Below are 23,423 nucleotides of genomic sequence, written 5' to 3'. Positions count from 1 at the left end.
GCAGGGTGTAAAGTGGGACAACCTTTCTCTTTCGTGCCTCTTGTTTTAGGTTTCTAATAGCAGGAGGATTCTAGCTCCACCCCACCTGCAGGCTAGCACCTTTAACAAAGGTCTTGGCTAGATCAGTCTAAATGGAATGAACTGCCTGAAATGCTCTCAGAGTTTACTGTTGGAATACACAAGTTCTGTCAGCAACTTTGGTATAAAGATGGTTCCGAAATTCCCAGCCAGTTTGCCAATATTTTTCTAACAGAATCCGGGAATCCAAACAAGTGGAGACTACAGAACGCTCTCTGCTCCAGAGTTGGGATACTGCTGTCCAACTCCTCTTGACCAGCAACCTGGAAATTTTCATTAAGACTGGCAGGATGGGCTGCCTGGATCCCGCTTCGAGGGAATGACCTGACCAACTGCTGAGGGGGGCATTGGAGGTGCAGTTACAGAGGGAGATGCTGCTCAGAAGGATAGGGGCCCTGAAGGAGCAAAGACAAGATGAGCTGAAGACATTCAGTTTGAGGGTAAGGGCAAGGAGTCTTGAATTGTCCCTGCAGTGTGGACAGAAATGTGGATCCTATCCAATGTACGCTGTGAACTCAAGCATCCTGAAGTCACAAGGTGTTGGACGAAGCTGGACCATATTCTGTTTTCTCCCTGTATGGATAACCATCGGGTAGGAGGAAAACCAGCATTTAGAACCCAACTACTCACCATTATGAACAAGGTTGGGCACCAAGCTTATCTACGTGTTGAGTTTCGTGATTTGGGCCAGGGTCGGCTTCCCCAAGGTCTACTGCATTCCTAACTCTCTTTCATGAAGATCCACAAAAATTGTTGGGACTTTTTTTCACAGAGGGTACCATAAGAGGTTTTCCAACATCAACAGCATAGGGTGTCATCCCAAAAATTGCTTAAGGTTCTTGGAACACCCAGAATAATTTTCTGCTTTCTAAAGTATTATGCATATTATTGCATGTGATTAAGTGAAGTACTTATTTGACAAATGCTAAGTACTGAGTGGACATTGAGTTATTGATTCATATTGATTGTTTTATTGAGTTCGAAGTTTCTGCCCCACACCACCTACTTGAGTAAGCCTTGACCTGCTGGACTTCGCTAGGAAACTGCATTTCCAACGTGGACGTAACCACATGTTCGGTTACTAAGCAAGCATTACCATATTTGCCTTTACCACACACATTCCTTTACCATGCATGCTTTTACAACGATTATTGTTGTAAAGGCGGTAATGACATATGCATGGTAAATGCAGTCAGCGCTCTAGATTCAGAGCGAATGGGCGGGGGTGGGAGGTGTTGGAGACTTCAAGGGAATTCCTCCAATGAATTCCTGAGAATGGAAAGAACAGAAAGGATCGGGACACAGCTTGGTGAGTAAGGCTGGGTTTTAGGGACTCCAGGTGTGGGGGGGGGGGGGGGGGGGGTCAGTGTAGCTTTCAAGGCTGGGGGCCGGTTTTAGGGCTCAGGATGGGGAGTTTTTAGGGTTGGGGTCATGTTTTAAGGCGCAGTGCAGGGGGTCGGGGTAGGGCTCAAGGAGGTGGCTGGGGTGTTTTAGTGCTGGGGTCGTGGTTGTTTTTAGGACTGGGGGCTGGGTTTTTAGGGCTCAGGGCGGGGGGGCTGCGGTGTAATCTTTACCACACATAGGCCTTTACCAATCATGAAGAAAAAAACGGTGCACCAGAATAAAGTCAGGTTGCTTCATATGTATTCCAAAATAGACTGTTTTTTCTCAATTTAAAATCTTGGACATCAGCCAACGCGTTTCGTTCCTAATGGAACTTCGTCAGGGCTGAAAAAAAATACATCAATAAAACAAACTAAGTACAAGTATATCAACTTATTGGTTGCATGTTATTATATATTTTTTCTAATATGATTATACAATTAAATAATCGGTGCCATAGTTTGATATTGGAGAGGTTATTGTACATCTTCTGATATGTCCCTTGAAGTGATAATATTATTGGTGAGGAAACCAGGCTCTGTATACCTATACCATGTAGCTTATAATACTCTATAACCAGCACGTCGCTACCTCATCTATTAATATTGTGTTACCGTGAAAACTAAATAAAACATTATGATCACTGTCTCGCATAAATCAAGGCATTTATCGAAGGAGATGCAGTACAATGTGTCTTTGCTCAGTGTTGTGTATTGGCTTCACATAAATTGACTATATGAACAATTTATTTGAGCTATTAGGTGATCGACAGAGAATACCACCTTTTCACTTATGTACGCGATCTATATTCTGGCACCAATTGAATATGGTGTATATTCTCATGAGCAGTTCTGTCTGAGAATCATTATTTGTGAGAATTATGATTAGACATTATGTCCGTAAATAATGGATTAATTTGATTTTATGGATTAGTCTTTGTTAAATAATTATATTTATATCATTTTTTGCACGTTTTTGTTCCAATTTTTTATATAATTATGCGCAGATCACTTTTGGGTTGTCATGTTTACAATAAGGATCAATGCGCAAACCTTGCATGTATCTCGTGTATTTTAACTTTAGAAGATCAATGGAGTGTGTCTTTCACAGCGCGGTAGTCAAATATGGCGCTGACTATTTCGTACGTGAGCATGTGACCTTCACTTTTGTAAGGGTAGACGGACTACAAGGGCTAAATCCCCTACTTAAACAGTGGAAAAATGGCGCGCCTGTTTACACGCCGGAATAAGGCACTGGTACTTGGACCGCGATCTTCGATATGCTTTAAGGTAAAATGGGTCACGGCGTGTCTTTTCACGGGGCTACTCGGCAATGGGCTCTGTTCTAAAGTAATTATAAAAACTCTTTAGTCATCGAATTGTCGGTGTACTGATGGTACACAGTGATAATAAGACTAGTGATCAAGCAGTTAATGTCGTTAGTATAATCAGTTGCAATGAGGGGCTAGTAGAGATTGGTTTACATGCTTGTATTAAAATTGGAGCCAATTAATTTTCGGCGTACAAACAACGCACCATGTCGATAAACCGGTGACTAAGCAGTTATTGCTTTTTTCATCACCTACAACTTGTGGCTAGTAGAAATTGCTATACATGCCTGCATTTAAATTGACGTGCTATACGGGTATTTTCCATTTATGCGGTACGCATTTAACTCCGCTGGTCTCTTTTGAATTCTCACATATGTTGGGGCAATAGTAGAAATGCTATACTTTTTTCTGACATCGACATAATATCCATTTGGATTCTATCCTTATGATTGTTAATATATGAGCAAGAGAGATATCACGTATTTGATTATATTATTAGCATTTCGTTTTTTAGTTCGACTCCTCTTATAATGATGGTCTCTCATTATGGGGTGGCAATATAGTAGTTTTCTCTTTTAGTTCTTTGCATATATACTAGTGGGAATTTCTTTCTTACATTTTCCTTATTCTTATTTTTATTAGGAATATTGGCCATTACTTAGGCCCCTGCTAAAGTAAGGCGATACTTATTCTTGTTATTGTCCGCTACTGCAAACTATGTGGCAACTTATTTTTATGTCCTAAACTTTATGTCCTAACTAATATTTGGACATTGATGATATGCTTCATATTGCACATATACCTTATAAGTGAGTTGAACTATTTTATACAAGGCGGCATTATGTGATTTCTGTCTTTTCTGATTTGGATTAGGACCCGGGCCTTATAATTATTACAAATTGACTGACCGTGGAATACTGTGAAATTTTATTATTAACCTTTAGTTCCGGAACCTGGGCCTGTTACAATCTTGTCCTATCCATGCGACCACTTGACTCTCGGACTCGTAAATATTTATTTGGTGAGATTTTGCGCTGATCTTTGTAGACAGTTTTATAGTTTAGTTATTTTGAGTGATAATACTCTGGAAATCGTCTTTTTAATGGTCTTTAAAAGCTCTTTTCATATACTCTTTGATATCCCATACTTTTTTATATATTTTTTTTTTACTTTTGTCTTCTTACCTTCTTGTATTTTCCTATATTCTTTTATATATACTCTTCGCTTCGCTCTCTATATATATATTTTTCTTGCTCTCTTCTTTCATATTTTTCTTGCTCTTTTCTTTTGTTATGGCTTAAAGTAATTTTCCCCTGTTTTTTGAATTATTGAACACAAGAACGTTTATATGATGTGAATAATGTTTATATGTATATACGTCTTAAATATTATTTGTTGTGTATGTAGGGTCCTCTGTTGTATTGTATTTTTGTTCATTTGTCTCGCCATTTTCTTTATTTAATGATTATATGTAATACATGTTATTTGTTTATATTTGTTGGGTTTTGTAAGCTTTTATACGTGGCAGTTGTACTTAGTTTGTTTTATTGATGTATTTTTTTCAGTCCTGACGAAGTTCCATTAGGAACGAAACGCGTTGGCTGATGTCCAAGATTTTAAATTGAGAAAAAACATTAAAGAGTCTATTTTGGATTACATATGAAGCAACCTGAATTTATTCTGGTGCACTGTCCTTTTCTTCTATTTGAATCTATCTGGTCTCCAGTGGAGTATAAGTGTGACATACTCCGGATGCGATTGCACAGACTTTAAATGAACTTTTGCATTTAAGAATTTGAGATGCTGAGCCTTGGTCAGTCGTACTTTGCTCGTTTTTGGTTGCCTTTACCAATCATGCCTGCACAATGAAATTCATTGTAAAGGCATGCATGGTAAGGTATGCGTTGTAAAGACTCGGCCATGCTAAAGATTGCATTTTAAGGCTGCGATATAATCGCATGCTTGGTTACGTCATACAACCTACTTTGCTAGCTCGGCCATAGTGCTCAATGATAAGGTGAAGCCCCAGGAAACCAGTGGTAAAATGCTCTGTCACAATCTGAGTCCAATAACTTGTGTGTGTTCTGACACTCCTGAAAAAGAGCTCACAGTGACTCGTTCAATTAAATTCAAAAACGTCATTGTGTGGCATATTAAAACCATTACAAAGTACCAGTCATAAAATCGGAATAAGTGAGAATTAGTCGCATGCTGCAGTTTTGTTTTTACAGAAACTGACACGCTAGTTACGCAATCATGATCTACTAAATTTACATTTATTAAAGTATAATTTTATACAACAGCTTGTAAAACTTCCCATTAACAAGTCAGTAATAATGAAAATGCTTATTGATCACGTTCTAAAACAGTGGAAGAATTTCAAAAACAATCACATCCCAGTTGCACGCACATATTTTACCATGGGCTGCACAGTATCATCATAGCTATGCCCGTTCTATAGGCCTGTTCTTTGCACAACACAGAGGAAGTCGACCAGTCTTGCTAAGACATCGAGTTTATACCTATTCAAGCAAACGCTAACTGCCACGTCACACGTTCGAATGCCATTTGCGAGAAACGTGGGCTTGAGGCAGCATCACCTCTCCTAATCCTCAAAGTTGAGGTGAATAGAATGTGAGACACATTCCAGGGGGTTTGACAAAGAAAGCCTTTCAACTTTGGCCATGACCACCGTAAGGACTTTAGGCTGCCAGTCAAATGCGGTATGTAGTTTGCTAGACCGGCTTTTTGTATATTTTCGTGACTCGCCCATTAGTAAACCAGTTGTTGACCGGATTACTCATGGGAGCTTCTGAGAGCAAAGGCAACAAAAAGAACACAGGATTCACTTCTAGAGAAAAGGGGAAAACAAAGTGAAACGGGTTATCTAAAAATACAAGTGATGCCCACAAGGGTGTCTTAAATTTGAGAATAAAAAAATGCATGATCATATTTTAGGTAGCTATGACTACGAAATTCGTTTTTTGTTTGAAATTCTGATTTACAATCACAAAGCTAGTTTCATGTAGTTAATGACAAGTTAAAGTCATGTCTAGTGTCTTTGGAGTGGGAATGCATTCAACACCGCTTCCTCCATCCAAAATACAGCTAAGCCATCAAAACAAAAAAGAGCTTACACATCACCTAACCCTTTGTTCCGTTTGCACTTTTAGTACAGGGAAATGTCAAATCACAACGAATTCTCAAAAGAATGGGTGTTTTCAGTGTTGAATTTGTTAATGAAAAATGAAGGGCGTCAAGTCTTTCATTGGTAGCCTGCTGTTCAGTACTTGGATCTTGGATTTCTGATTACAAAGGTGGCCCAGTGTTGATTCCACCTCATGGCTTTCTTACTTCCACAACCTCACAAATTCCTGTTTCCTTATCTAACACCCAAGTTTTTTTTAATCCCTTCTTCTCCCTGTCACTCTTCTCCTTTCTCTTCCTCATTCTTTTTTTTGCCTTTCTATTTTTTGTTACAGACCGAAGTCGGTCTGTGAAAATTAAGTCCCATTACTGAAAAATAAGTGCCAGAGCCCACCACCTGCGACCAGGGGCACAAATTAAGCATTGAGTGTTTTATCATTGTACCAAAGACCGAAATGTGAACCTGATATGATTCTAAAGTGGCAAACAAAAGTTTGTTAATTTCAGATGAAATGGTCCCTTATAATTGAGAGTTAGGGGTGCAAAATGATTACCCATACAGTTTGCACACATTTGCTCATCAAGTGGTGCGTCCAATCATTGGCCCAGTAAGATCTTTATGGAGTGCGTACCCAAGTAGTTTTGCACACTACTGGCATTCTTGAAAAACTGTGTTCTATGCCAGTTTAGAAATTTCACTTGCCATTAAAATGGAAGACTTGAGGTGCACATACTCGCCGTATCCCATTTCCTTCTTCCTTTCAAGAAGTACCAAAAGGTTCCTCTTGGTGAAAGCACGATGTACCAGTGATTGGCGTCGCAGCACTACTTGGCTACAGGGGAACACAGCATATCAAATGGAACTGTCCCAGATACATAATTCAATTCAGAAATATGAACCCTATTCCTAGTTAATTAAGGTTACATGATTTCATAGGGTCGTCTTGAATAACTGCTTTTTCGGCCATAGTTAGTGCAGTTCCCTTTCAGAGGTCTAGCTTCATCAATAAGTATCACGCGTGTTGTTTTGAGGCCATCAGGGTGGTTTCCCTCTGCAGTTCGAGGTTGAAAAGTGCACCAGTTACTCTTGTGCAGATAGACTGACTTCTCATTACTGGGGCCTGATCGATGGTAGATGGTGCAGTGGAAACTGTTTATGTTCAGAGTTACTTTATGGTCTTTGGGCCTCCAGGACTATGCCGCACCACCTTGTCTTCAGGGTTTTACATCCATTAATTGTGTCAAAAATGTATTCTGAGAAAAGCTGGTGTGTCACAAGAGTCGGAAAGTCAAAGATGGCGGTACTGGAGCATGTTTTGAGCTTAGGCCTCCAACATGTTAATTGAAATGTGTTAGACCACCTGTTGGTGGTGGTTCAACAGTGAGCAGACATAGAAGCTACTTAGTCACAACTCGAACGGATGCTATAAAATACCAAACAGTCATTTCACCATGGTTCAGGTTGCCGAAGAACTTTGATCGCTTCGTGTGTGAAGGGGGTCAGACGTCTACCGAATAATAACATTCTTAACAAACCTGTAAATCACAGGTATAATTATTAGGCAGTATAATTGTATTCAGTTTTACACCCTAAAAGACCGGAAGACTGAATTGACCTTATCAAGATTCAAACTTGTGGCCTTGGAAATCAGCAAAGACGTCAGTAAAGAGTGTAACTCAGTGAGCAAGGTGAGACGCAGTCTGTGATGGGCCATGCCTCTGTACTTCTAGCTCTAAACAAAAACCATATTGTTTTTTGCTTCAGCGCCCCACAGGCTGCATCCCTCATCCAGGCTGAGCTGCATCAGCATACTAAACTTAAGTGTGTGCTGATGTCACATTTCCTTGGAGTTGTGGTGTGCAAAATTATAATTCCACTGCCGACGTTTTGCAAACGTTTCAAACATTGCAACTTTACAAAGCTACAATATGATTCACTTTTGCAAAACCTCTTCCTCTGTGGAAGAATCTTTTTTTTGTTGCGGCAGAATTTGACCCACATGCTGAACCTGATTTTGTGTGATTTTCCACTTGCCTTTATTATGTGTAAATCTTTGTAAAATTGTCAAAGCACCTACTTGGAGATAAACATGTTCTAAGTTTCGGTTTTGTGTGAATGTGGCCTTTGCCGTATAAACCAAAATTATTTTTGATAAGATAAATACTTTGCTTTGAATCGTTATGGTCTACAAACGTGAAAAGAGGAGAAAAATGTTTTTCTTTTTCTGAATAGTCTGTGGACTACAGTAGCTTTTTGTTATTTTCTTGGGTTTGTAATGCCAGTAGAGCAGTATGTCTAACCCACGCAGGAAGAGACTGTGATCAGGGTAATCCTAAAAATACACTAAACTTTGAGCAAGATTCCTAATACTCATAATCGGTCTAAATGGTTTAAAGTAGGTGTCTTAATTCTGTATGATGGAATGAGGCACTGTCTGTGTGTGGTGTGAATCATGTTCAGAATTGTTTGTTCTCTGGTGTTTCACCATTGTTGGTCAGAACAGACGTTAGCGTCAGTCATGTCTGAATCTCGTGCAACCCATATTTATATTTTTCAGAATGAGATTGTCAGAAGTGTCCTTCCTAGTTTAAGGGATTCAGACCAATTATTTCAATCTTCTTTGAACTTTATTTCCCTGAGTATTTCTCATACAAATGCTTTGATCATGTTCTGTAACTGTTCTACCGCTTATTTTGCTAGCAATTTTCAGTGATTCTTTAAGTTTTGTGTGCTTACATGTCCTTATAAGCAACTCTCTTTAAATGAAAAAAATGTCAGGCATCACAGGCAGAGTACGGTAGAGCACCTGAACGGGCTGTGCAAGCTTGACTTCATTGAAGATAGCAGAGAGTTGCTGAATGTTGTTGTCGCTTGTGTCTTCCGTGATTGGCGGTTTTTCATCATGAATATGTGTATGCACTTACAATACCCATCACGACTCTTGTGGCTTGGATCTCGTCCATTAGTGCTCATAGCAACTCAGTTCACTGAAAATTATCATGAGAGGCTTTATTGGTAAGAGCACTTCTAGCAGCTTCTGTAGAATGTGTGATGCCATCCTCATATGGGGTGGATTTGAGCTCCAGAAGTTTGAATTTGTTGTCATTGTAGGAAGGCAAAGCCCTCAGACGTCATTGTAGAATGTGCCCATTTTTTTAATCTTTAAGGGAATTAGGTTTGTATCTGAAGCAAATGATTTAGAATGGCCAAGTGTAGGTTGGTACCGAAAAAGAAAAATGTTGGTGAGATCAAAGGATGATTCATTAATAAATCATTGATGTTATAACTTATTGTGGGCATGTTAATTACATTTGTGAATAATTTCTGTGATACTGTAAAGCACAGTAGGTTAGTTAGGCATTTCTAGTTACTTACTGAAATCCAAACATATTTTTGGAATTAACTCACAAGCTTCTTTGTAAAAACACATCAAGATATAGGCCTAATCTACTAACCAATTATGTTGCTACTGATCCAGACTTGAAGTGACTAGCATGTGACATTTCCTTTCAACTTCGTTCAACAAGCATTGGCAAAGCCAATAGGTCTCGTGTAGCTATTGGCTTTGCAGTGTTTTGTAACTTAGCCATGCTATAGAGCAGCGTGGATGCCTTTCAGTGTGACTGAAACTAATTTTAATAAGTGCTATGAAGCAGCCTGGGCTAATGCGCTTTTTTTTGCATTAGCGCTGGATGGACTGCGATGCATCAATCATAGTCACTTTTTCATTATTTTTAGCCATGCCACACAGTAGCTAGTCTGTTATACAGCATGGCTACAAATTGGCAGTGTCTGCAATGCACATGCTGTATAACATGAACAAAATGTAATGGCAGCGACATTTATCTCAAAGTCCAGAACTATTGGCTTTGCCAATGCTTGTTAAGTTTCAGAATACCACCCCTTTGATTGTGAGCAAATAAGATAATCTCCTAATGCTTGAATAAGAAAAAAATAACATTTGGCAAAAAATCCTATCGCATAAAGCAATTGCGTCCATGCCTTAGAGAAAGTACATTTGGAAGCAGATAACCTCTGTTGTCTCAATAAAAATCTATTTCAAAGGAGTAAAGGGCTTTTTTAATGTGTGTATGGCATAGTAAAACATATTTACAAAGGGCAAGTAGTTCAAAAAGAAAGGACAAGGAAGACGAAACAAGCATTTGCAAGGCAATAGGTGTCTCATTTGTAAAAGTTAGAGCGGATGGCTATGAAAATAAAAATGTTTTTTACTTTAGTTTTTTTTATTTGCAGTGGAGTTATTATATTTCAATAGCACTATTGCCAATGGTATAAAAAAGTAAAAAACATGGTCATTTTTAAAACCAGCAGCTCTAATTTTAATAAATGCGAGACCTATTACTTTGGAAATGCAAACGTTCTCGCATTTGAGTTATTGGCCTATAATGCGAATGTTTTTTTTTCTACCTAGCCATGTTGCAGGGTGCAGTACCATATGTGTCCAAAATACATCCCATGGAACCTCTTTTGGTCACATATGGTTCTGCACCCTGCAGAAGATATGGTAAATCCACCCTAGCCATAATGCATTGCATGCCAGACAGCACCACAAGTACATTCAAATAGCTATGTCCATATATACAATCAGTAGCTTTGAAATGTGAAAAAATTATTATTATATTAATTCCAGATTAGGTTGTACTCTGTGTGGAGCTGATGAAGGGAAATTTATAGAAGGTTTCATATAAATGTGAGATGTGCTAGTGAGTAAAGTATTCACTGCCAGCCTTGCTTAGGACCAAGCAGGAGTCCTGACTGAAGACCTTTAAGAAAATTGTGCTCTGAGGCTGTAATTAAAACCTAGGGAGAACAAAACATGTGTAACAGGGGGTGTCCTCATGGGAGGTTACAAGAAGAGACAAGGCGGTACTAAGGAGAGACTACTAGGCCTATTGACCAATGTAGAGCCACTATTTACAAAGGACAGGGACAGGAGCCAATTAAAAAGATGGGCGGAAAGTGGGCAGAGCTTTATGCCCATGTCTTGAATACAGCATTTCTTGAAGAGACTCCACATGAGCTGCCTAGGTGAGACCTAAATATAAACGTAGGGCCTCAATAAATGCACAATCAGCAGAAGGACAGCAATCAAGCCAAAGCAATCAGTACATGGTCTATGCTCAAGCCGAAAGAAGAGGAAATTACGTCAGCATGTGCTGTCCAATTAGAAGGAAGCAAGCGCTGTGCAGGTGAAACCTAAAAAGAGACCAGGTGTAATGAGGGAAGGGGGCAAGATATAGGTCATGTATGTGGATACTTGTGGTCATTCCCAATTCATGCTTGTCTAGATGGACGGAGCAATAAGGCGTTGATTGTAGTGGCCTTGGATGGATTAGTAATTTGGGAGAAAGCAGAAGTAAGAGTGGAGCAAATGGCTGGAGGGAATGCTTTAGGAGATGGTGAGAGGGGACTAGTAGAAGAATTGATGTTTGGTAGAGTTAGAAATTATTGTATGGAGGGAAGCTCTAAACAGCAGGCAGCCTCCGCACCAAATCCAGTTCTGTTTTTATTTCTCCGTGATAAAATTGGGGAATTAATAAACATGATCTGTGGTTGCACGTCTGTCCAAATTTAGACCAAAGTTTTAAGGTAAAAGTAGTCTGGTGTGTTGTTTTAATAATTGAGAAAGTGAGAGTTTGCCTCAGTGCCTTAAAATCGTATTATCGGGAGGTTCTGATATCTGTAGGTGGGGGTGGTTGACTGATTCTTCTGGAGAGGTATTTGTGGGGGAGAGCACCCGCAGCAAATAATACCCGAACGAGAGCAGGCATACTAGCTGTCATTTTAAATGTTTAAAGGGGCCTGGCAATTCAAATGCTTTAAGGTGCCGGACACAGAGTATGATTGAGAGCAAGGGAAAAGTGTAGCAAGGAGAAATGACAGCAAGGGTTAGGTTTAAAATGCTTATTTACCGACATTCTATCATCGAAATACCGAACGAGTATCATTTCCAACAGTAATCAAACAACTCAATCAGTAACGCCAAGTGAAAAAAATCACAAAGTTGCTAAACATCTTGAGCATTCTATACAATTAGTCTATTTATTTCAAGTTTAAATATTAATTAGTGAGAACTATTTTTTCAGAGAAAAAATAACAACTCAACAATTTCAGGTGCATAAAATAGAAGGAAGAAAAACGTCGGCACACATGAAAGCAGTGTGAGTGGTTGGTTTTTAAACCAATTTCCATTACATTTTAATCTATGCGAAATTATTCAAAAATATTTTGTATAGAACCAGTCAATCAGCTTGGTAACAATGCAACAGAATATTTTGTTTCTGTGGACTCCACTGGACCGACCACCGCTGCAGCCACTTCTCCTTCAAGAAACACACCACGCACAACCACCCTCAACGAATCCCCCACCGCAGCTGGAACAAGGTCACCGAAGACCAGCTAATCACCACCCTCGCCCGAGACCCACCAACCAACCCCACCGACACAGCTGCCCGCAACCTCAGGCAATGGATTGATGACTGCGCCAACACTCTTGCTCCGATCCAGAAACCCTCAAACAGTCGCACCGACAGAAGGGCCAGCTGGTTCACCACCGACCTCCAGGCATCCAAGCAGACCTGACGAAGACTTGAGAAGAGTGGCACCACGAACAGACACCGGACAACCGCGCTGCCCTCAAGAACACCAGTCGCAAGCACCACCAACTCATTTGAACTACCAAATGACCTCCTTCAAGGAACGCATTAACAACAACGCACACAACAGCAAAGAGCTCTTCAACATCGTGAAAGAACTCGCCAACTCCAGCTCCAACGACATCCCGCTGTCACAAGACCTCTGCGACTCTCTAGCCACCTTCTTCCACCGCAAGATTGCAGACATCCACGATAGCTTCAACACCCAGACTCCCCGGACAGCTGCCGACACCTCACACTCACAGCCCCCCAGCCACACCGGCCTCCTGCTCTCCCGAAACCACGTCCACGACGATGACACCATCAAAATCATGAACACCATCCACTCCGGCTCGTCATCAGACCCCTGCCCCCACCACATCTTCAACAAGGCAAGCGCCATCATCGCACCTCATCTCCGGAAGATCCTCAACAGCTCCTTCGAGACTGCCACCTTCCAGGAGAGCTGAAAACACGCCGAGATCAACACCCTACTCAAGAAACCCAAGGCAGACCCAAAGGACCTCAAGAACTTCTGGCTTATCTCCTTGCTCCCGTTCCCGGCGAAAGTCATTGAGAAGATTGTCAACAGGCAACTGACCCACTTCCTCGAGGAGAATAACACCCTAGACCCGACCCAATCCGGATTCTGCAGCAACCACAGCACCGAAACCGACCTCGTCGATGCCACAGACGACATCAGGACCCTGCTGCACAAAGGCGAAACTGTGGCCCTCATCCTCCTGGGCCTCTCGGCCGCTTTCGACACCGCCTGCCACCACACCCTACGCACACACCTCCATGACGCGGGGATCCTCGTCAAAGCCCTGGACTGGATCACCTCCTTTCTCACCGGCAGAACCCAGAGAGTCCGTTTCCCCCATTCCGATCCAAAGCCACCAAGATCACCAGTGGGGACCCCAAGGATCATCCCTCAGCCCGGCCCTTTTTAACGTCTACATGGCACCGCTCGCCAACCTAGTCCGATCACACGACCTCAACATCCACCTGGGACGACTCCTGGTGGCTGGCCGTGCTGGGAGTTGCACAGACACCCACCGACCACGCACGCAACCTGGGGTTCATCCTGAACTCATCACTTTAAATGACCCAGCAAGTCAACGCCGTCTCCTCCTTCAACACCCTCCGCATGCTTCGCAAGATCTACAGATGGATCCCCACCGGAACAAGAAGGACGGTCACCCAGGCCCTCGTCAGCAGCAGGCTCGACTCCGGCAACGCCCTCTATGCGGGAACCATGGCCAAACTACAGAAAAGACTTCAACGCATACAGAACGCCTCATCACGCGTCATCCTCGACGTCCCCCGCCACAGCCACTTCACTGCCCACCTGAAAGACCTACACTGGCTCCCTGTCAACAAGAGGATCACCTTCAAGCTCCTCACCAACGCTCACAAAGCACTCCACAACGCCGGACCAGCATACCTCAACAAACGACTCACCTTCTACACCCTGAACCGCCAGCTTCGCTCCGCCGACCTCGCCCTCGTTCCATGCACAACCGACCGACCATCGGCGGCAGATCATTCTCCCACCTCGCCCCCAAGACATGGAACACCCTCCCCATCCACCTGCGACAGACCCAGGACCTGCTGACCTTCAGAAGACTTCTCAAGACCTGGCTGATCTAGCAGTAGCAACAATTCCCCTCACCCCTCCCCCCCCCCCCTTTAGCGCCTTGAGACCCTCACGGGTGAGTAGTGCGCTCTACAAATGCTTCGATTGATTGTGTAAGCCGTTTTTCTGTATCATGTTGAATACCAGTGGAAGGGTACGAAAGAAATCCTTAGGAGCAATGCTATCTACAAATGTTCATATTGTGCCTCTGTCTGTTCATCAGTGGTGACCTGGACCTTCATGAAGAGATGCAGACTCATTTCGACTGTTGTTGACTTTAGGGTCTCCTCAGGATGAGTTGATGTCTCATCTTTAAAAAAATGACATTCTGTCAGTTCATCTGCCAAAGGGTCATTTGTTGGCAGCAGGTATTGTGCTGAGTCATTCCCCTCTGGTGTCTAAGCCTAGTTGGTGTGAGTCGCCCTCACACAGTGTTCAGTTCCTTGTTGCCCATCGTTGTCTGACTGAAACTCGTCAGTACAGGAGACTACGTGCAGTGGTAGGTTACTCCGGCTGGTCAGCGTCCTGGTAGCTGAGACATTATCCGCCAGCATTTGAGCCTAGTCCGTACAGGACATCCGCACGTCCTGCACTGAGTTGGCTCAGATGCAGTTGGATAATATTTCAGGTACCACAACACACATCCAGTCATCACATTATGTTTGTGTTGACTAGGCTCAGATGCGGGTGGGTAAGACTCAGTTACCACAACGCCGGCCGATTAGAGGACCCAACCACTACAGAGCAGAATCCCACACTTAAGCGTGTCTGTTAGACACCAACCAAGCACACGGTGTCCATGGGGTATGGTTTTCTCCCTTCTGTCTTATGCTTATTGCACAGATAAGATGTTATCTTTTCTCCGGGAAAAAAATGTTTTTACCTGTTAGCTTTTGAGCGTGAACTAAATAGGCCACTTTTATAGAATGATCAAGAACTAAAGCAAAGTTGTGATTCTTTCATTTGGTACTGCTGGTCGATTCGTTGGCCCTATGGTTAATGTTGTAAAAGTTACTAGGGAGGCATTTCTTTCAGTATTTATGCTCCTAGGATCCACTTGCCTTGTCCTATTCCGCCTGAGGAGGACAGGGACCCAAGGCTAGAAAAGCTGAGGGTGCTGCTCGTCGGATTAATGTGCTTCGGCTTAGCTGTCTGGACATGAGGATGAAACAGGCTGGGCAGCGCTCTGGTGCAGGGGTGGAGCTGTGTGGAGGGTTCCAAGGACGAAGACGTCAGGGAGTGTTGAATCAAAATTAGGTTAGTTTGTCAGGATTTGGATACTGCATTAGGGCAGGCTGTAGACGAGACTATGTTGGTACTGGAGGAGCCGTGTGGGGAATACAGAAAGAGCAGGCATTGGCATAGCCAATAGGTCTGGCCTTTGCCAGCGTTCAGTGTGTTTTTGCGAGCATGTGCAATATGCAAAAATATCAACTATAATAAAAAAAAAAAAAATTGTAACTCAGCAGAACACAAGCCATTTGACTAAAGTGCACTCCTTTTCAGACAGCTGTGCACATGTGAACAGGCAAAGTACTGGCTGCCAGTGAGTGAAGTGGAATGGTGCCTTGCCTTATGCTGAATGCTGTGGGTGGAGTAAAAAAATGTATGACTCTTGAACAGACGAATGGAGGAATAAGGCAGAAATAAAACATGTGGGTGTATGTATACATGTGTGTGTTTCTGTTATTTTTTTTTTAGAAAACATGAGACTGTTAAAGACTCTCAAAGTTGTCTTTAGGTCAGACCTAAAAAGCAGTGTGTGCTGCATGTCACGGTGTGGGTACATAGTTAGCAGGTCAATGTAGCTTCAGTAGCAGAGTTACACTACTACAACCAATCCGTATTAGAAGAGCTATGGGCGTCTTTCTGGACCGAAAAGGCCCAACCGGTGAGTCATGGCAGTCTGTGTCTGTGCGTTACCCTTGACATCACAGCATTGGCCCCTTGTTTCATCGGTAGCCTCTCTTCAGCCTGCTGTTTGCCACTGAGGAGCTACGTATAGGACAATGAGTAGAAATGACAAAGTAAACAGCTATCTTAGTAGCCTGCTTTACTACTTGTTCATACTACTTCTTTCTTCATTCATGAGACCAGTGATTGGATGGGCTCTGCCTCTGGTGACCCGTGCTGACCTTTTTGAAAAATTGCATCAGCCCTTACTCATTGCCTGATCCTGGCTGTCAATCACCCTGCATGGTTGATGGTCCTTAGTCTCTGGGCACATAGGAGAACAGTGCTGAAGCACATACATTCTGAAGAAGGCCCCGTATGTTGTTAGAAGGCGCCTGCAGCTGAGCACATACTGCGACTCACGAGGTTGTATTTGTACGAAGCCATATTTAAACATTTCAGCACACATACATATATATGAATACAGACATATACACGCGCTCATTTCAAGAGTGCCTTTTGCAGGCAGCCCCGCAAGTTTTATCTGTGGTTCACTGTGTGCCTCTCCTACAAATCGCGTCTACAGACACCACAGGGGTGGGTGTGCAGGCACTGAATGCAAGTCTCACATTCTGTGCTCAGAACAATTCATGGCACTGATTGTTCAAAGGCATAATGGGGCAGAGGGCCAGGGGCGTAACGCCAGCCTCTGCAGGGGGAGGGGGGCAACCATTCAGAGCCCCCCCCCAAACATCAGGGGGGCCCTATTCAGCTGAAGGCCAATATATATCTGTGAGATATGGGAGACTCGGAGGCCCCTCATCACATTCTTCAGGGGGGCTCATCATTTTGCATTACACCACTGGGCCGGCAATGTTCTTTGCGACACTTAAGCAGCCAAATCTGCGGGGCGTAAAGATCTATATGGTTCAGAATGTACAGAAATCTTGTCGAAAGAGAGACAAATAAATATAATGGAATAATGAAAGAAGTGTGCCACATTCACATGTTTTACAGGGCAGGAAATGAACTATAATTGGGTGTTTCTCCTCTTGCTTTTGTGACCCTCTTTGTCTGGCATATCTCCTTGTTGGGGTGATTGGGGAGGGGAAGGGGGGATATTGTGCTAACAGGTCCTTGCCATTCTCACCCATTACCACCCTGAGGATGTACACCATGCACCTCGCTCCTACAAAGATCACTGCATTTTTAGGTCTGCCCTTGGGTTTCTTGGCACTCGTGGGAGTGTTATACATTTTTTAGAGCACTGCTCCATTGCTTCCAAGACTCCACCTGTGGCTCCCTGTCCGAGGATGGTTTGGATGACTCGATGCCCCGCACAGATGTTGGTCATGCTGTGGGTGAGGAGTGTTGTTGCTCAGCTCTTTTGACGCACAGACTTTGACATTCTCCCCTGAGCTCTGAACTGGAAAACGATTGTTAGAGGAGGTCATCGCCGCAAAAACCAACTTGTATGATACAAATCTGATAACATTGGTCTGTACCTTACCAACATTGAATATACGTTAACAGTTTCCCCTTTACTCCGTTCCCATTTTGTCCCCAAATGTTAACATTTTTCATGCCAAATTGAATTACTGTGAATGGAGTTAGCAGGATTATGAGGCAAGGGCGCCTGGAGGGTACTGTGGCATGATGCCACTGCTGTTATTGAAGCCATACTGCTCTGACGACATAGGTATAATAATAGTAGCGCTGTTATATCATGGACAATATGACATATCAGTAGAGGGAGGCCCGGCAGCAGCCGAGGTGGTCTGTCAGTGCTGCTAAACTCCTCCTGCGCCAGCCAGAAATCCTTTAATCTGCTGGGATACCTCGGCGCTTACATCACGGAGCAGAGCGCATTCTAAGGAGGCTTTCATACCTTTCTGTGGGGAAGAGCGGGGGGGGGGGGGCTGCGAGGAATGCGGCACTTGTCAGGCCTTTTATCATGAGAAAAGTATCCAACCCGGCATTCCGAGGCGTCGCGGTCTCTCGGCCAAGAAGCCCCTTCCCTGTTCCGCGCTCCTCGGCAGCTTGTCTCTGCCTACTACCAGGCAGGCTGGCGATGTTCCCTCGTGTCTACATTGGACACGGGAACTTGTGCAAATAATTAAATATATATATATATATATATATATATATATATATATATATATATATATATATATATATATATATATATATATATATATATATATATTCCTCTGCAAATTCGAGGTAAGTTTTTTGTGTGTCATTTTCTCACGTTGTCGGTTTAGTGGGCATTGTGGGGTCAGAGGGCAGGCATTGCCATCGAGCTTGTCGGACAGGAGGGATTATCCAGCAGTGATTAGTTTCTGTTTGCTGGGTGCGTTCCCGGGCTTTGGAGTTAATGTCCATGCACGCTGAGGCAAACCTCTCCTTTGACCTCGCAGAAGTAGGTGCCCTATTTAAAAAAAGCTGTGCTTTTTCATTAAGAAATAATGTGCATTTGCAGGCTGGCCTGTGTTAAGGCTACAGAAGCTGTCCTGATCCTGCAATCGTTAAGTCCTGCAGCGAAGAAACTGCTCAGAGCATCGGGGCAGAGTGTATTTCAGTTTTTTAAAAAATCTAGAACTTTCTATCGTAATGTGTAAACTTTCAGCTGTGATACTCGTTGCAGCATGAGCATCCCTCAGAGCTTCAATTGCCATTAGACGTTTGTGTATTGTCGTTTTGGAGCATTGCACCGAGTCGATTTATGGTCACTGTGTAATTGTTTCTTCTGTGTTGCAGAACATCGAGAAGACCTTGATAAGGCCTACAGCTTTCAAGCCAGTGGTCCCCAAGAACAGAAAAACGTCAATGCAGTACATGGTGCCACGTCCTACCGGGGCGGTCCTGACGGAGAGCCAAGGAAGCCTCACCCTGCTCTTAGGAGGGAATTCCTTGGGCGGCCCTGAAAAACACAACTCCTTCAGCTGCAGGACCAGCACTCACTCGGGCAACTTGTCGGACTCGGGACGGAACTCATTGTCTAGCCTGCCCACCTACAGTACAAGCTGCAGCCACCACCAGGAGCCAGCCAGCGCCTCCGCTGGGCATGCGGTATTGGACGGCCATAGTACTATGAACGGGGTCCCAGAGAGAGGGGTGAGAGGATTGCAAGGCCCCTCAAACTCGGACAGTGGGCGCTCGTCTTCCAGCAAGAGCACAGGGTCCTTGAATGGGAGGGGGAACCCATCATCGGACAGTGGGTCTTGCGACCGGTCTCCTGTGAACAGTGACGAGGTTCTTATTCATGAGCTGGAGGAGAAGCTTCGTGAACGAGAGATGGAACTACAGCAGCTACGGGACAACCTTGATGAAAACGAGGCCGCAATATGCCAGGTAAGAGACTGAAATTACCTCCCGCATTCAAGATTCCGTCCCTCAGTCGGCAGGAAGCCTGAATGTGGCAATGGCCCAGATAATGGTGTAAACGTGACAGCAGGTTGAGCAGATCGAAGACTCCAGGTGACAAGAAGGTGTTGCGAGAAACAATTCCATTCAGCCTGGTAGTGTGGGTAACTTGGTTTTGAGTATGTTCTGCATGTGGGCCTGGCCTGAATCTGAGAGTAGCCGGAGGTTGGAGTTCACCAAAGGGTGCAGGCACTCCTTGTGTGCCTGAGAGCTGAGTGTTTGTGCAGTCTGTTTGCCTAGATCCAGAATGTGCAGGTAAGCATCCGCAACCTGGGAAAAAAGACGGCCAAAGGATTCGGTGGCAAGTGTGCAGGCACCCTGACTGTGCAGGTGTCTAGTGAAGGCAAGTGGCGAGCTGTGAGTCTCTCCAGAGGGTTCAGCTGGTCTGAAAGTGCAGTCTGTGAGTGTGAGCAACGTGAGTGCCTGGGTAGTCTGAGCACGTGACTGGTTTGAATGTGTAGGCACCCTACCAGGTGCATGTGAGTGACCTATGTAAAGGGCACAGGCATAACATTTATAAATGTGTGTCTCGCTCTGAAATTACTGTTTTCTGTTATGTTAATAAATTTACTAGCAAGTTGCAGAAATAGGGTTTAGGTTTATTAATACGATTTAATGTACATTTAGTGTAGCCTTCTTGAGCTTTGAAAGAGATTTATGGTTGGTTGGTTGTGAACATGTACTTCCAAAATTATAGCCTTTGGGAAAAATATCTTCTGATAAAATGTCCAAAATTCCTGATGCTCCTAGCGTGTGTCCCCTTCACTAAGCAGATTTTAGATATGTCACATTCAGTTCTGTGCAGAGTTACCTCGGGGTTCTTCATCTTTAATGTCTCCTGAATTTTAACTAATCTGAGCTATCGGGCCAAAATGAAGTATAGAATTACTCTGCTAGACACAGTTAATTCTCTTTAATTGTAACAGTAAAATCCTTTGCAATGTTTTGCTCTTAGAAAGAAAATGCACAGAAGGTACAATGCTTGCATGTAAATGAATCTGAATACACCATTAATATGTGTGGCAATATCTTAGCTTTTTTTCTCCATCCAAAATAATGACATAAAGACAAGTTCCTGCTTCCCACCAAAATTAGGAAATGTGTCTTCTAGTGATCTGTTGCACAGTGGGCATAGTAAAGTCCATAAAACCCAATAGAAAGCAAACCCGTGAACTATCCTAGGCTAATGCCCTCGCACTTAAATTGATCACTGCAATTGCTAATTTAAGACAGTCGCTGCCACAGGTTTGGGCTGACTAGTGTCTTAAATATGTGAAGGGCTGGATCAGTGAGATTTTACTTGCTCAGATTGTAGTAGATGGTTGCTTGTCAAGACTTGAAAGCATGTGCTGCTTTTAGCTGAAAATGTAGCTGCATTTGTTGACAAATAGAAAATAAACATCAAAACATAACAGCACAATAACATACACAAGACAGTGTAATAACATCATTACAACATGATCGGGCACAACACAAAACAACGTAACACAACAACTCATATTGCACGAAAACTCAGCAGCACCAAAAAACAGCATCACCACAACAAAATACTAGACAACAAATATGCAGAAACATTCTTCCCAGACATTGCCACCTCCAGAAACCTGCTTTCAAAGTATGGTGGTGAAAGGTGTTTGTGCTAAGCAGTGCCTTTACTTACTACCAAAGACATCTCACACGCTTAAAAAAGAACATTTCTTACTGGGACTATGAGAAGGCGAATTTGTTGATCCCGAAATAGACCTACTTAAAGGGATAAATTGGAAAGAATTGTACATTTATTCAGAGAGGGGAAAAGCGATTTCGTTTTTGCCAATTTGTGCAGTCCCGTTGTATGTAATGAAAACACCCAACGTGCACTAAGCAGTGAACTCAAAATGCGATCTCAAACCCCCCCCACAAAAAGGCAGTTCTGTGATTTGAACATTCAACACCTATTTTGTGACTGAGCCCTTCGTGAAGTACTCTAATTTTTTTTTAGAAATCTCGTTTTTTGTGAACATCACAGATGAAGCTGACATTTTTCAATGTTTTTTAGACGGGAGTTCCTTCCTCGAATGAGGGAAACCTGCCACATTCCCCTTCACGCTACCCAGGCCTTAGCTTAATAGAGCTTATTCTCGTACACTTAAAAACTGAATATAAAATACAATTTGTGCTCGTATTAAAAACCTTTATAAATGATGGTAAAAAGACAAGCTGTTCCGAGGGGAAACAGTTGTAATGTTACTAGATTAACACGTCGTATTGCAAACTCTGGAATGCATTTTATTTATTTGATAAACGTATTTATTTGTTCTGTATAACGGCGGTTTAGGTACAGATTACCCTTCTAAGCACTATTAAGTTTTCAAGCCATCGTCCATCTTGTAGATCCCTTCCTGGTGAGTTGGACGCCCTTGTGGGATCTGGGAAATGACATCAGTTCCTTTTAATAGCTTATTGTCTTCACGAGAAGGTGTGAGGGCGACTTCCGGCGGAGGCATCGCCAGCAGTTTTACATAAACAACGTTAGTAGGAGCCCTTTCATTCAGCCTGTGGGACTGTCATTTCCAGTGAAGGGAAGTGACGGGGCACTGTTCTGTGCACCTTATACGAGAAACCATTACAACCTGGCAGTACATTCTGCCTCTCCCATGACTGTATCTGCCACAGCCACGCTGCCTGATCTTCATTCCAGGGGGTTTCATTATCAGGTGTTCCTATAATGCCTTAAATTGGCTATGAGAGGGTATTTACCAATATCACAGTCTCTGCCAATGCACACCTCTATAGCGGTGGCGCGCACCTCTCCTATGGTGACCGCTTCCGACCCTGTGCTTGTCTGTCTCTGCCTCCATCAGGTGCAGGCCATAGTCTCCGGAGTCCGCCTCCCTGTGAACAAATCTTAATACTTTTGCGCTAACTCCATGCGTTCCCCTTGAAATAGATATATTGAGACATAGGGAAGGTATTTTCTTCCCTCATAAATGGATTTTAGCCGTCCGAAAATAAATTTTAACATTTTCGCACTTGCTGCTAGAGCTTCAGAACTCTTAGTGCCGTGGCATCCTTTGTCCAGACTCAGTGTAACTCAGACCCTTGCAGCCCCATTGCCTTGGTTTTGAAACCAGGAGTGCAGCGTACAATTGACCTCATTACTTGATCAACGAGGCAGGATTTTTACAGTGCGCACTTTGAAAGTTTGGAATCATTGCAGATTCATCCTTCTTAGCGTGGAAGGGATGTACCTTGAATCTGCTGTGTGTGCCTGTCCTCACAATCCCTCAAAAAGGAACAATAGTTTCAACCTTTCTGAAGTTGAACACGTTTATGGTGTTAATGGCTGCGCTTCCATCAGTTACGAACAGGAGCGCTCATTCATGGCTGTGAAGATGATATTTGGCGTCAACAAGGAGGGTGCCCAAATTTTCCCCATCCCACTTGCTGTAAGGTAACAATACATCTGTGAAGGTGGGCATTGAGCAGGACCTTAGAATATACAAGCAGAGAGCTTAAACAGACTGAACCATACCCCACAGCACTAGGAGACAGACTACAAGGCCATAGAATTCCCAGGGCGCCATCTGATAAATCGCTTTGTCTTCAAAGAAGTCACAGAGTTTAATCTGTGCATCTTTCATGGGGCATGATCTTGTCTCACTTGGACTGCTTTCCTTCTCAGTTTTGTCCACGGTCACAGGTTTCTGTAGGTATTCCTGCTAACTCTTCTTGTACCAAAGACAGTTCGCTAGCTCTGCAAAAGTCACAGGGTCAGAACATCGCTTGAGGTTCACAGGTGACCCAACTGATTTGGGGGTTTTAGGCTCACTGAAACTTGTAAGAGAGTATGGTTTTGTCATGATAGTGTCATATTTTTTTTGTGTGGAA

General features: G+C 43.2%; 1 protein-coding gene across 7 annotated transcripts in view; it reads left to right on the top strand.

Annotated features, from left to right (window-relative positions):
• Positions 1–23,423, top strand: part of LZTS2 (leucine zipper tumor suppressor 2) — a 647,770-nt gene that overhangs the window by 604,043 nt on the left and 20,304 nt on the right. For all 7 annotated transcript variants that reach the window (XM_085606497.1, XM_085606500.1, XM_085606493.1 and 4 more), the window contains one exon: positions 18,888–19,481. In XM_085606497.1, coding sequence (XP_085462623.1) covers positions 18,888–19,481 — 594 coding nt within the window. The remainder of the gene's footprint in view (positions 1–18,887; positions 19,482–23,423) is intronic.

The sequence above is a fragment of the Triturus cristatus genome, chromosome 1_2, assembly GCF_964204655.1.
Source record: "Triturus cristatus chromosome 1_2, aTriCri1.1, whole genome shotgun sequence".
Classification (NCBI taxonomy): Eukaryota; Metazoa; Chordata; class Amphibia; order Caudata; family Salamandridae; genus Triturus; species Triturus cristatus.
Note: the sequence above shows the minus strand (reverse complement) of the source record. Positions and strands in the feature narration are given on the sequence as shown.